Source organism: Ostrinia furnacalis, unplaced genomic scaffold, assembly GCF_004193835.3.
Source record: "Ostrinia furnacalis isolate ACB-3 unplaced genomic scaffold, ASM419383v2 OfSCF3022, whole genome shotgun sequence".
NCBI lineage: Eukaryota > Metazoa > Arthropoda > Insecta > Lepidoptera > Crambidae > Ostrinia > Ostrinia furnacalis.
In genome coordinates, this window is record NW_021133261.1 from 38,261 (window position 1) to 53,733 (window position 15,473).

Sequence of the window (15,473 nt, forward strand, 5' to 3'; positions counted from 1 at the left end):
GAACGAAGTATTTTATGTAATATCACAGTCACAGATAACAATACTAAGTGATATTCTAGGACCATGTATGAGATATTAGAATAGACCCCCAGTACAGAATGTCATTTGTCTTGTCATTCGGTCATTACTGTCAGTTGTCACTGTCAAAAAAAGAATTTTGTTTGTGTGGTTTCCACTCAGATTTATTCTTTGTTTTCTGTTAAAAAGTCTTTCACAAGCTATTTTTGCATGCTTTCTTGAGTACGGTTAATCTTTTACTCATAAATAAAGGTGTTTTGAATTTCCTATAATAATTCCTGGCGTGGATAAGAGGAAATAATCGTCAAAATGGTCGGGCTAGATGCCGACATGAACCGGGATGACGAATGTGATAATATTGGTCTCGGGTGTGCTCTAGAGCACTTTTCCGAAGTAGAAGATGTAATAAACATGATAGATAATCTGAAAAATATCTATAATACGCCAGCAGTAGAAGTGGAATACGATAAATTGTACACTATACTGAAACAGTATTATGAACAGCCCCATCTACTTGATCCCCACTTGGATAAGATTTTGGGCAAGTTTTTGGAACTGATCAAAGATAAAGACTCTCCGTTTGAGCTGAAACATGCGACTTTTAACTATATGTACCAGATTATAAGAGTTAGAGGATATAAAGTGGTGATTAGACATTTGCCTCATGAGGTGAGTAATATTATTCATCTTTAACATTAGTTTTGGTGTAGTTTAGCTTAAAGTGATGGACTACATTTGAGATCTTAGGTTTCAGACTTGCTAACAGTATTGACATACTTGGAGGCGCAAGATCCAAACGACAAAGAGACTTGGCGGAGCAGATTTGTGCTCCTGCTATGGCTCTCTATTGTGGTTATCATCCCATTCCACATGAGCAGACTAGATGGATTTGCTCCTGGACAGCCTGGTATGTGACATTCCTATGTTTATATTTATGTACTTTTGAAAATAAACAATGTTTTTATCTAGAATCTGCTATGTGTAATTTTCACTATATTGAAGTTTTACTGTGTATTACCAATTTATTGTTTTAATTTTATACATCTTTTACAGATGCAGGAACATCCAAAAAACTTACAGTAATGGAAAGGATTTTTAACATATGCAAGACTTATGCCCTAAGCAGAGATTCATGTGCTGAAGCCAGTGCTTATTTAGCTTCTAAGTTTCTTATAAGGTAAAATAACTCATAGGCACTCAGATAAATAAAATCAAATCAAATCAAATCATTTATTGCATTGCATAATAATGTACAATATTAAACTTTACCAGCATACAAACAAGGCACCCACTGAAAGTCAGTGTCTTGGCAGTACACATGCCAGGTTGATACTGAGTGGGTGACCTTTGTGACATTTTTTTTTCTCTGTTGATGAATGTGCCCTATAAGTATAGTTGTTGCAATTCATGTAGGCGAGTGAGCTTTACTTACATGTGTGGTGGCTCGCTACTGTTTGTTTTGCATATACACATACACACAAGTATAGCTCACTCGAGTTGCAAGAACCATAGCAGTAGTATTATTTTACCAATCTATTTTGTTACAGGTCAGATGTAAAGGAGTTGTATATGGGTGCATTTTTTGACTGGGCCTGTGAGTTGCATTCCAATTTGAAAGAGGAGGAGACCATTCATTATGGAGTCCTGGCTGCCGTGGCAGCTGTGCTCAAACATGGCAAGAGGGATGACCTTCTGCCATTCGCAAGTAAACTACTTGAGTGGGTAACAACTCAAAACTACAAGCAACATAATGCTATGCTTGTCAGAAAATATGGAGTCAAAATTGTGCAAAGAATAGGTAAGTCAAGCTTTTTATCTGATAAAAATAATATAAAATTTAATCCAGAAGACTTATCACAAGTAAAAGATTATGGAATCAATGCTGGCTATGCAATAATATATAAGAAATATGTAAAGTTCAAATACTTTCTGCTTATGTATTCTGTGTTTAGTTGAGGGACTGGGCAAGTTTTGAAGATGAAAAAGTGACTTTAAGGCCTAGTTCAGACACATGCGATAATCGCGCTTTTTCTGTGTACTGAAGCCATTACTGTGTGGTTACGGTTTGATGCAAATGTACGAGTATTGCCCAGCAATTGTGCGATTTTCACTGTGTCTGAACCAGGCCTAAGAGTAAGTGCATTTAAAATCAGGTCTAACATTCCTACGGCCCCGTGTGGCGTCTTGGCGCTACACACGAGGTTCCCGCTCGCTGGCCGTGACGTTGGGCGGAGTGGCAGCTGCCGGCGACACTGAGCCGATCACCGCGCCCCCTGATGATGACGACCAGGATATTCCTCAAGAGGTACTTAATTTTAGTTACTAATCTAACCTGTAAAATTTTTCTATAGAAATTAAGCATCCAATGTTCTATACTTGTAAATAAACAAACTTGGAACTGAAAGTTATTTACATTACAATATCAAAACTCAAATCTAAAAAAAATCAGGTTCTATGACTGGACAGTGTCTAACTTCATCCAGTTATAAGAAAAACAACTGTCCACTGCTGGACAAAGGTCTCCCCCAAGGATTTTCATAACGCCCCCTGACTAGGTAAACAGACGACCTGGTGAAGGCCGTGGGAAGTACCTGGATGCGAGCAGCACTGTAAAATCGTTCGTTCGTTCGTTTCAGCCAAATAACGTCCACTGCTGGACAAAGGCCTCCTCCAAGGTTTTCCACAATGCACGGTCCTGCGCTGCCCGCATCCAGGCTCTTTCCGAGACCTTTTGACTGTAAAATACTAGCTACTATCCCAACTTCCCAACTAATATTATAAATGCGAAAGTAACTCTGTCTGTCTGTCTGTCTGTCTGTTACGCTTTCCCGCTTAAACCTCGCAACCGATTTTGATGAAATTTGGCATAGAGATAGTTTGAGTCCCGGGAAAGAACATAGGATAGTTTTTATCCCGGTTTTTGAAACAGGGACGCGCGCGATAAAGTTTTTCTGTGACAGACAAAATTCCACGCGGGCGAAGCCGCGGGCGGAAAGCTAGTTTCATATTATATCGGTGTAAATGCAGTCACGCTGATTCTATGCTCCCAGTGCTTACGACTTTGTTGTTATCCTTCAGGTGGAAGACGTAGTGGAGCTCCTTCTATGTTCCCTTCGCGACGACGACACAGTGGTCCGGTGGTCGGCGGCCAAAGGCGTGGGCCGCATCGGCGCGCGACTACCCGCGTTAGCAGCGGCCGATGTGTGCGAGTGCGTGCTAGGGTTGTTCGCGGAGAATGAGCGAGAGGCTGCTTGGCACGGCGGGTGCATGGCGCTTGCTGAGCTAGGTGAGATAAATTAATTTACAATTCTAGCTCCTTCTCTGCACCCTATTGTTTGTGGGACTATAAATTAATTGAACTTGAACTTTGTTTTTATAAGGATTTATCATTTCGTGGTCGGTTGAATTGATGTTATAAACACTAGAAAAAAATAAAGAAAAGGTTAAGTAATGTTTGGTGTCGCAATATTTCTGCTGAGTGACTTTCGTCGAAGACTTAACGACATTTGATTATGCAATGCAACTCGTCTGCAATGTTTGACTTTAGCTAAACGTTACTGGTCCTTTACCACCATAAAATCACTTGATATCATCATATATTTTAATAAGAAAAGAAACCGCTGAAGACGTATTGAACTAAATGAGAGAGCGTTGTAGCTTTGGAGCTACAACGCTCTCTCAAGACCTCTTATCGCTCTGATCGCTAGAGATGGGGGCGGAGCTTGGGCTCCGCCCCCATCTCTAGCCCCGCCCATATTCTAGCCCCTATTTACACTTCGCCTTTATATCTCATTTCTCACCACAGCTCGGCGCGGGCTGCTAACCCCGCAGCAAGTAGGCGCGGGCATATCCGCAGTAGTGGCCGCACTGGCGCGGGACGAGCCGCGGGCGTCTTGATTTAATTAAAGCCTCGTCCGTGAGCACGTAGAATTTTGTCCAATGACCCCAAGCTGCTGTCGCCACTGTGCGACGGGCGCTCGCAGTGAGTGTGCGAGCGCGACAGCAACATAATTACGCGCGAGCAATAAGGATGGGTAGCTTGGGGTCATTGGACAAAATTCTACGTGCTCACGGACCAGGCTTTAGAAAAGAAACCGCTGAAGACTTATTGAATTGAATGAGAGAGCGATGTAGCTTCAAGCTCCGCCCCCATTTCTAGCCCCGCCCCTATTCACACTCCGCCATAAGGCGGTAAGGTATAAACCTCATCTCTCATCCGCAGCTCGGCGCGGCCTGCTGACCCCGCAGCAAGTAGGCGCGGGAATATCCGCAGTAGTGGCCGCACTGGCGCGGGACGAGCCGCGGGCATCTTGATTTAATTAAAGCCTCGTCCGTGAGCACGTAGAATTTTGTCCAATGACCCCAAGCTACCCATCCTTATTGCTCGCGCGTAATTATGTTGCTGTTGCGCTCGCACACTCACTGCGAGTGCCCGTCGCACAGTGGCGACAGCAATATAATTACGCGCGAGCGATAAGGATGGGTAACTTGGGGTCATTGGACCACTGAAGACTTATTGAATTGAATGAGAGAGCGATGTAGCTTCAAGTTCCGCCCCCATTTCTAGCCCCGCCCCTATTCACACTCCGCCATAAGGCGGTAAGGTATAAACCTCACCTCTCACCCACAGCTCGGCGCGGCCTGCTAACTCCGCAGCAAGTAGGCGCGGGCATATCCGCAGTAGTGGCGGCACTAGCGCGGGACGAGCCGCGAGCGTCTTGTTTTAATTAGAAAAGAAACCACTGAAGACGTATTGAACTGAATGAGCTTCAAGCTCCGCCCCCATTTCTAGCCCCGCCCCTATTCACACCCCGCCTAATACTTCACCTCTTACTACAGCTCGGCGCGGCCTGCTGACCCCGCAGCAAGTAGGCGCGGGAATATCCGCAGTAGTGGCTGCACTGGCGCGGGACGAGCCGCGGGCGTCTTGTTTTAATTAAAGCCTCGTCCGTGAGCACGTAGAATTTTGTCCAATGACCCCAAGCTACCCATCCTTATTGCACTCGCACACTCACTGCGAGTGCCCGTCGCACAGTGGCGACAGCAATATAATTACGCGCGAGCGATAAGGATGGGTAACTTGGGGTCATTGGACCACTGAAGACTTATTGAATTGAATGAGAGAGCGATGTAGCTTCAAGTTCCGCCCCCATTTCTAGCCCCGCCCCTATTCACACTCCGCCATAAGGCGGTAAGGTATAAACCTCACCTCTCACCCACAGCTCGGCGCGGCCTGCTAACTCCGCAGCAAGTAGGCGCGGGCATATCCGCAGTAGTGGCGGCACTAGCGCGGGACGAGCCGCGAGCGTCTTGTTTTAATTAGAAAAGAAACCACTGAAGACGTATTGAACTGAATGAGCTTCAAGCTCCGCCCCCATTTCTAGCCCCGCCCCTATTCACACACCGCCCAATACTTAACCTTTTACTACAGCTCGGCGCGGCCTGCTGACCCCGCAGCAAGTAGGCGCGGGAATATCCGCAGTAGTGGCGGCACTAGCGCGGGACGAGCCGCGAGCGTCTTGTTTTAATTAGAAAAGAAACCGCTGAAGACGTATTGAACTGAATGAGAGAGCGAAGTAGCTCCAAGCTCCGCCCCCATTTCTAGCTCCGCCCCTATTCACACACCGCCCAATACTTAACCTTTTACTACAGCTCGGCGCGGCCTGCTGACCCCGCAGCAAGTAGGCGCGGGAATATCCGCAGTAGTGGCGGCACTAGCGCGGGACGAGCCGCGGGCGTCTTGCGGCAGCGGCGGCGGCGGGCGCGCGGCGCGGGACTCCGCGTGTCACGCCGCGTGGGCCTTCGCACGGGCCTATGACGCGCTCGCGTTGGCACCCCATGCGACTACGTTGGCTAACGCGCTTATTGCTACCGCGTGTTTTGATAGAGAGGTACGTTTTACGGCACTTGCTGATTAACTCCCTGATAGATAACACCGGTCAACAAAAAAAAATTTTTTTTTGCGCATGGATTTTACTTATTATATTCTGATTATATAAGCAAATTTATATAAAAAAGTGCGATTACAAATCGAAAATATTTGCTTTTTAAAGAGTTATAGCGATTTGAATTTTCCATCTTCATAGTAGAATGTCTCTAAAGATGCACATCACATTCTAATTGGGATATTTTATAGATAATTATGGAGGCTTATTCGCAAGAACAAGAGGCACGCTTTCATCAAAATATAGTGGGATTTAAGAGACGACGTTACCAAGACCAGTAAACTGTAAGCATGATAGGGTTAAATTTTTATGAGAAAAATCTTCTATGGAACATGACAGGAAATTAGAACTTTTCATTTTTAATAAATATTTGGACTCTATTTTAAATTTTCTCTTGTGAGAATGAATCTTAAATGGATGTTTGGTGTGTTTTAATAATTAGAAAGAATGAAAGAAAGAAATAAAAAAAAATATTTGGCAACAAATAAAATCATCTCTATGTTCATGTTTCATACATTCATTGATATGAATTTTTCTATTTTTTACACATAAAAGCAAATTCAGAATTTTTTTTGTTGTTATTCTTATTTCTAGGTATTAAGAGCGTTTACGCCGTTTGGCGNGCTACAGGCAACTGCCAATGGCGATGTCCCGCGTTCCCTCATATCACTCATAATATGGATCATGGCAGAAACAGTCAGGTTTTTAGTGGGTGTAGGGGCTACCCTCCTTCTGGTAGGAAGAACCCCACATAACCCACTAGCTGCCCCCGCAGCTGGTGGGTATGAAATGTTATGCATTTTCCGGATAAAAAAAGAATAGTAAACAGGAAAAGTTTGTTTTAAATAGAACCGATTTGAAAAAATCTCTCACCATTAAAATTCAATTTTTTTCTGCTGAACATAGGCTGAGAATATTTTATTCTCAAAATAGTAAAAAACCTTTGATAATTTACTATTTGATAAAGAATTTACGTATTTATTATAAATTATTGATTAGGACTAATGTATACCATTATTTATAATTATGGAGTCGGTGTTGGAAGATTTGAAGATTTTACAGTTTCCTTGAGCTGTCACTTGACAGCCTAGCACACTTTTACGATGGTGGATCAAAGTATTTTGGTTTGACTATAGAGCGTGAGAACACGCACACAGTCATAATTATTTTAGTGTGAATAAAACTAGAATCGAAATTACCTAAACTTGACATGCCACGCTAGACGTAAACGCTCTTAAAGCAATAAAAATAAGCTTTGCATAATCCGTGCGCAAAAATGCTGTAGACAGTTGTAATTAGATCTGCCAGTTGCCAGATATCTTTATTTTGGAACTGTAAAATCTAGTTGTATTTTTATCTGATTGATTCGTTCTCAATCAGGCTATTAACAAGTGGACAATATGATTGCTGACAAAGCCAGAGGTTTCACAATTTTATCTCATATTTTGCAAGTCGGTCAGTTGTTATTATGGTCAATTATTGAAAGTCTACATTCTTATGGCACAGTAATCATGAAAATAGAGAAAAAAAGTGCCTTATGTAGCCCTAATATTTAATTTTGTACCTTGCAAGCATATCGGGGGAAGAATATCCTAAGGCATTAAGTTTCTATTCAATGACATTTCATGTTAGAAAATGTGAGAACAACGCTGCAAGTACACTTTGTTCTCTTATCAGATAAACTGTCGCCGTGCTGCCTCAGCGGCCTACCAAGAGAACGTCGGTCGTCACGGAATGTTCCCCCACGGAATAGACGTTCTAATCACCGCTGACTTCCAATCTGTTGGGCCTAGAAACAACGCGTACTTGGTCATCGCACCGACGGTAGCATCCTATCCTGAGTACACACAGCCGCTAGTGGATCACCTGGTCGACTTGAAAGTCGAACATTGGGACTGTGCGATCAGGGAGATAGCGGCTAAGGCGCTAAATAAACTCACTTTCAAGGTATTTCGTCATTATAATATTTATACGCGAACGTAAATCGAATGTAAATCGTTACACACATCTGAACTTAGCTTTACCAATAAGCTTAAAATGTTCCTTGATTAATCTTTTTATTTCTGCATAAAAACTTTTCTGTCAGGCCATCAGCAAAATTCTTTTTCTAAAAAAAAGTCACATTTGTCACTAGTGACAATCTATCATTTTATTTTTAGCGTTAGCTAGGTTAGGCATTTTTTATGTTTATTTTTATTAATAAAAGTGTATTAGTTTTAATACACCACAACACCTCATTTATGATTTGAACTGCATTGTTTACTTGAAAATGTCTAAAGTAAGTTTGTCTGTTTTTTTTTTAAATATTTTTTGCATACAATTTATGTTCGTCGAGGTTCGTAATAATTTCTTCTATTTGCTTCAGATTCCTGAGTATGTGGCCACGGTAATCTTACCAAAACTCGTCGTGAAGACTGAGTCAATCGATTTGAATGTGCGTCACGGCGCTATACTTGCGATCGGGGAAGTCATTTACGCTCTGTCGCAATTCAATTTGTCCGACGGTATGTAAACTTCTAATGAGGCCCGATATCCATCAAAGTGAAGATAAGAGGAAGTGTGTTTTGAATGAACAATCAGATTTCCGATAATAGTGACTGAGTTTCTTGCGCTGCCTCGTCTCAGCGCTGGCCCATTTATTGTCCCGAAGCAGTGGCAGGGTTAATACTGCTTTTTAAAAGTGTACTTGCAAAGATAAAATGAGTTTTATGAGAACCTGAGCTGATCGTAGAGGAGACACGGAAATAAGGAAATCTGATTGGTTATTCGAAACTAATATCCTCTCCGCTTCGATGGAAACCAGGCCTTACTCAGCTATGTATTTCAGACTTAAGGAATGCGAAAACATTTAATTGAATTTTATTATATTTCAGGCAAGACCGCAGATTCGCTGATATCCCAAGACATATCGGAGTCGGTCCGTTCGCTTGTGACGCGATTGCGTCAGCGGCAGCAATTCCGAGGCCTGGGCGGCGAGCTCATGCGCCAGGCCTGCTGTCAGTGCATCAGCGCGCTCGCGCGAGCCGCCGCGCCCTACCACGCTTCTGCTACCATAGGTACTTACGGGGAACTCAGAAAATAGGCTAGTTGCCTAAAAAAATTTTTTAGTCCGTAATGTTTAATATAAAAAAAATATTGGACACATAATATATTTTTATTTGTCAATCTAACAAATAATTACATAGTTATGGTGCGTTGAAGTTGCGCACGACGTCACAACGTGCGGCATTTTTAAGCAAGCGTTGACGTCCCGAGCCTCTTCTTATGAACTTTGGGGCGCTTTATCTCTTTAAATTTTCATTACTTTGAAAAAGTGAAAAATACGTGTAGAGTATTTTTTGATAAGTTAACTGACGGACTAATTAAAACTCTTGGTTTTTGACCCAGGAAACATCCCTATTGAGGCCCAGTATTTTGAGCTCAAGGATAGGTCATACAAGTAGTGTATTATTGGGCATTCTGTCCCCCAGTCGTCCGCTCATACATTCTGTACGAAATTTGTTTTACTTAAACTAAACTAAAGCCTGGTCCGTGAGCACGTAGAATCCCGTCCAATGACCCCAAGCTACCCATCCCTATCGCTCGCGCGTAATTATGTTGCTGTCGCGACTGTGCGACGGGCGCCCGCAGTGAGTGCGAGCTTGGGGTCATTGGACGGGATTCTACGTGCTCACGGACCAGGCTTTAACATTGTAAAACTAAAGAGCTTGTTTCTCTGGTTGAACGCGCTAATCACAGGAACTAATAGTCCGATTTGAAAATTTGTTTTATTTTTGTATAGCCCATTTGTCGAGGAAGACTTTAGGCGTATAAAATCACGCCACGTACGACCAATAGGAATAGAAAAGCAATGAAAAATGTTGCGAAGACCGATTCAGTTCAAAAAGTTTTTCATACGTTCTGTGTGGAACTGGTTTGGAGAAATGAAAACTGTTTACACTTACACAAAAAATGTAAATTTAATTATTTCCAGACGAATGGTTGAACTTGCTCGAGGAGTGTCTCTCGCACGAGGTGCAAGCTATCCGCGAGAAGGCAATCATTGCGCTGCCTCTAGTGTTCGACCAGTACTTGCGTGACGACAACCTCATGTACGGAGACAAGACTGCGAAGGAGAAGCGAAAGGAGCTGATCGAAAAGTACTGCGAGCAGTTGAGAAGCTCTTCTGTCAATGGTCTTGTGCTGAGGATGGGATTCTCTCGGGCTGTAGGTTGGTAATCGGATTTCCCGCCCTTTATTTTCGCGCTTATAATTTTATAGAACGAATACAACACTACACCTTACGAGAGATATTTCAATGAGGGTTTTCGCGTATGAAAAATCCGCCAGATGGCAATACGTAGACGCGAGGTCCAAATGCTGCATGATTGGTTATTTTTGACATGACATTGACAGATGTCAAAATCTACCAATCACGCAGCAGTCAGACCCCACATCCACGTCCTGCCATCTAGCGGATCTTTCATACGCGAAAACCCTCATTGAGGTCTTCTCATTTTTACTGTAAAAACGAAGAAGTGAGTTTGTTGCTGGCCAGATGCGTGGTCCAGTAGTTAGGTGGTATGCGGCCTTCACTATTTATTTCTTATCAAAATTAAATATTGCCCGTCAAAAGACAAACAAACTAAAATCTGTTCACTTATACTTTAGTTTAGTTCATATACAAAATAATTCTTGCAGGTTCATTGCCAAAATTCGTGCTCACCGAGCATCAAGAACTGATAATACATTCCCTTATCGAGTGTACCAGAGTCACTGAAGGTACACAAAAGTGGGCCGAAGGTCGTCGGGACGCGGTGTCAGGTTTAACCGATGTGTGTCAGACGCAGGGCATAGTGGGCGGCGTGGAGAAATATGCCGGGCAGATTGTTGGGGCGCTTTTGGAGTGTCTGGCAGAGTATACTATTGATATGAGGGGCGATATTGGCGCGTGGGTCAGGGAGGCCAGTATGACTGGTAAGTTTTAGTTTAAATAAAATAATCAATAATTTGAAATTCGTACTTGAAAAACGAAAAATTTTGCTAATAGCCTTTACATTTCTCTTTTTTTATGACGTTGAAGTTATAATTACTTGATGCAGTCTAACTTTATACAGTGTGTCCGGGCATGTAGTGATCAAACTTTAAGGGCGTAATCTATGGACAATTTTATCGGTGAAAATACTTTAAATTTGGGGCTTGACCCATTTCTCGCATATTTACAAGGATTTAAGTTTTTAATTTTAAGTTTTCACCTCTTCCTTCAAAAACAAGTGATAGCGTGGGTAACTAAACATTAATAAGCAAATATTTTATATCATGCGATAGCCAATAAAATTATCTAATAGTAGAAGNAAAGTATTTTCACCGATAAAATTGTCCACAGATTACGCCCTTAAAGTTTGATCACTACATGCCCGGACACACTGTATAACAAATAAGCTTTTTTCTTTTCTTATTTTTTTCTTTCTTTCATATTTAGGCGAAAATTATCGTGCATGAAATTCATTCTATTAAATGTTTGCTTCTTATTTTAACTAATATAAGTTTCCCCTATTCAAGGTTTGTTATCGATCTGCCGCCAATGCGCCGTAGAAGCGCCTCACTTGAACTCGCCAGAGATCATAAAGAACATAATGTGCGGAATAGCGCAGCAAGCGGTTGAGAAAATCGACAGGACTAGGGCTCACGCTGGGAGGATCTTTACTTCTTTAATTTATAAGTAAGTCTTTAACCTTTGTAGGTAAAGGTACCTTACATACAGTACTTAAATTCACACCAACTCAATATGAGCTACCTACTTTTTCGATTTTATGCCTTAATTAATTTATTTATTAGAATCATTTAAGGTCCCCAGTCTTTGTCAGCCGGTAGTTTGGTCGGGCTGTTATGAACATAATAATATTGATAAAGGACATCATCCACGTTTCATATATTTTTGGTCCAAAATCAAAAGTGCCGGCCAACAAAAAAAAGTGCTGTATTCTGACAGAATACGTCCGCCTTAGCATTTGTTACTATGACACCAAAGCTGTAGCACCACTGTGCGTCGTAGTATTTGATATCAAAGTCAGTCGTTTCATATATTTTTAGAACTCAAATACTACGATGCACAGTGGTGCTACAGCTTTGGTGCCATAGTAATAAATGCTAAGGCGGACGTATTCTATCAGAATACAGCACTTTTATTTTTTGGCCGGCACTTTTGATTTTGGACCAAAATGGATGATGTCTTTTTTATTACTGTGATACGATTTGTGAAAAAGTTAACGCCTGTTCGTAACTTTATATCCAAACGGACTTATATTCCACCAACTACATTTATTCGCAGTGACCCAATCATAACAAACATTCCGCAACACGACGCACTCAAGCGCATATTCCCCTCCGAGGAGGTCGAGCTAAAACCTAAAGAGCCCGAAGATGAAACCGAACAAGCTACTAGCGAGAACTCCAACGTAGTACTGTGGTTGTTCCCCGGACACACAATGCCGAGATTCGTACAGCTGTTAACATATGATGAGTATAGGTATAACGTCATCAAAGGCCTGATCGTGAGTGGAGGGGAGTTGACTGAAAGCTTGGTAAGTAATTTCGTAGATTAGAAAACATTTCATTATTATTTATTTTCTTCTCCCATTGTTCTTGTTCAATCTGTAAAATACAACACTAGCACGTGCAGTGAAGATAGTTTTAAAAACGGTGTCAGTTATTATATCTGTAGAAACTTTGCCATTCAAAATTACAATATTTTCAAAATCTTTCGACTATATCCTACCTTGTTACAAATTAAATGAAAGAATGTTTTATTTAAAGTTACAAATCTATTTTGTTTTTCAGGTAAAACACACGACACAATCTCTCTACGCATATCTAAATACTCTACATGACAACAAAGCTATGTTGAAATCAATCTGTGATACAATCATAAAAGTGTTTGCTGACAATTTGCACGTGAAGAGAATCACTGGACCTATATTTAATTTCTTAGATAGGCTGCTAAGTTCAGGTACGACAATCTTCATACTTTTATACTATTTACCTACTTGAAACCTGGAAGTGATGAAAAGTGTAATGTGTGTTTGGTATTTTAGGTTCAATAGGCCCTATATTAGAAGACCCAGAGTCGACTTTCGCAATGGACGTGTTAAAATACTTGCAATTAGAACTTAGGGGTGGAAAGAATATCTACAAACTGTTGGATTCCATCAACGTTCTGTGTCAACTTATTCAGGTATTATTATTACTCCATTTGGCAGCCGCTATAGACGCTAAATGGATCTTAATAGCTATTATTATTGCTATTCAATGATGCGAACATTTTTAAATCGTGGCTATGCTCACTCCCGCCGCTTGCAAAAAATAAAATATCTTTTCCATAAATTGAATTCAAATTGTGTGTAAATCCTTAGGTGGGCGGTTCCGTCAGCAGCAAGTCGCTTGGTCAGCTAGTGATATATCTGTGCTACGCAGACCGCTACGTACGTCGCTGCGCCGCCGCGCGTCTCTACGAGGCGCTGACGCTCTACGGCGACGTGTGTTCCGCGCCCGCTGACAACATCGATCAGGTCAGCTACGTAGTTATATCTGATGTGTAGGTATTCTTAGGTAGGTGGTTTCGTCAGCAGCAAGTCGCTCGGTCAGCTAGTGATCTACCTGTGCTACGCGGACCGCTACGTACGTCGCTGTGCCGCCGCGCGTCTCTACGAGGCGCTGACGCTCTACGGTGACGTGTGTTCCGCACCCGCTGACAACGTCGATCAGGTCAGCTACGTAGTTATATCTGATCTGTAGGTATTCTTAGGTAGGTGGTTTCGTCAGCAGCAAGTCGCTCGGTCAGCTAGTGATCTACCTGTGCTACGCGGACCGCTACGTACGTCGCTGTGCCGCCGCGCGTCTCTACGAGGCGCTGACGCTCTACGGTGACGTGTGTTCCGCACCCGCTGACAACATCGATCAGGTCAGCTACGTAGTTATATCTGATCTGTAGGTATTCTTAGGTAGGTGGTTCCGTCAGCAGCAAATCCCTACGTCAAGTTGTGATGCTCTGCGGTGTCTTTACTTTCCCGCTGACAGCATCGAGCCATCGACCATGTCAGCTGCGTTGTTATAAAATGTTAAGTATGTAGGTATCCTTAGGTAGGCAGTGCCGTCAGTATCAAATCGTTAGGTCAGCTCATCATTTATACCGGTACTACCTGTGGTACTACGCAGACTGCTAAGTGAAGCTACATCGACGCTTTGTGGCTGCTGACAACATTGAGCAGGTCAGTTATGTAGCATTCTCTAGTCATTAGAGTCTAATTTGTATTATGTATGTGGGTGATTGCGTCAGCAGCAAGTCCTTAGGTCAGCTCGAGACATCCGTCCCGTTTCCACCTACAATTAACACATTCACAATGTTTTAACCGTTTTAACGGTCATAGTTTTTAAAATTGTTTTAGAGTTTATACTCGTAATATAGGGAATCCATATTGTCATTGCCTGATATCCGGATAAAGGCATTTGGCATTGCGTAATCAAAATGTAGGCTATCCCAGCGGTTATCTGGAGATACAGTAAAAATCGGAAATTCCGTTTATGGAGAATTATATCAATTTATTTACATAATTTATCTTTTGGCTAATAAAGTCAACTACTAATTACAGGAATGGTTTGAAATATAACAAATAACATAAATAATTTAATTAATCCTTGTTGTGGCAAAACGTGACCACAATCTGTTTCTTTTTTTTGATAATTCAGTAATAATCGTCCACATGACATCAGTTACATAACAGTAGCTAATTAAATTATGTGTGAAGTGTGACCGTTAACGACTAGCATCATTATGAACTCACGACCAACTCTACCAAAAGCAAAACAATCATTCGTCACGCGCCGATTTGATGATCGTCACACTTTTGTTTCCGCGTGGCGTTTTAAGTTTATTATAAAAACGTTATAATAATACATAACTGTGTTATTCAATTTTAAAGAGGTAAATGGACTTACTTAAGTGAACTAGATATTTAGGCTCGTAAAAACGTCCGACCGTAGATTATTCTAGTTTCAACTCCGTTTCATAAATAAATCGTTTCAATAGATAAGTCATCTAGGTATGACATATTTCTTACGTACTTCAATATGACCTTCATTGTATACTGCATATTGAATATTATTTTAGTAAGAAATACTAAAGTAGTTATTTGTTCTAGATAATGTCCATACTCGCGGAAACGGACTGGGAAAAGGACGTAGCTGAACTGAGGCCGATTAGAAACGACCTTTGCGATCTGATGAACATCAAAAGGCCAGTAATGAAACAGAAGACTCCATCGTAATCGAAAATGTATTACCATACGGCTTTAACCTTCCCGCAAAATGTCTAATCGACGTTTTAGTTGCTGCTTAGTGCCTTATTGAAATTATTTTTTTATGTGTAACGCACAGAATGTTAGAGCATTTTAATACTCGTAATAACGACGTAACGTGAAACGAATCTCTAGAATCGTGTGAATGCGTCCAGTCAAGGCTGGAGCCTTGTATGCT

At 41.7% G+C, this 15,473-nt stretch overlaps 1 protein-coding gene across 1 annotated transcript; it reads left to right on the top strand.

Moving 5' to 3' along the window:
- Positions 1-112: 112 nt before the first annotated feature.
- Positions 113-15,472, top strand: TBCD (tubulin folding cofactor D). Its single transcript, XM_028310449.1, has 18 exons — positions 113-687; positions 766-925; positions 1,072-1,195; positions 1,566-1,816; positions 2,172-2,323; positions 3,097-3,304; positions 5,671-5,909; positions 7,641-7,910; positions 8,329-8,467; positions 8,837-9,019; positions 9,937-10,173; positions 10,644-10,919; positions 11,505-11,664; positions 12,274-12,526; positions 12,783-12,951; positions 13,037-13,176; positions 13,355-13,510; positions 15,140-15,472. The coding sequence occupies exons 1-18, from the start codon at positions 328-330 to the stop codon at positions 15,263-15,265; spliced, it is 3,603 nt and encodes a 1,200-aa protein (XP_028166250.1). The 5' UTR covers positions 113-327; the 3' UTR covers positions 15,266-15,472.
- The last annotated feature ends 1 nt before the right edge of the window (position 15,473 follows it).

Coding starts and splice junctions, on each gene's coding strand:
- TBCD (XM_028310449.1), top strand. CDS start 328: ATGGTCGGGCTAGATGCCGACATGAACCGGGATGACGAATGTGATAAT. Junction 9,020..9,936: donor CCACGCTTCTGCTACCATAG/GTACTTACGGGG, acceptor AATTATTTCCAG/ACGAATGGTTGAACTTGCTC. Junction 12,527..12,782: donor GGGAGTTGACTGAAAGCTTG/GTAAGTAATTTC, acceptor TTTGTTTTTCAG/GTAAAACACACGACACAATC.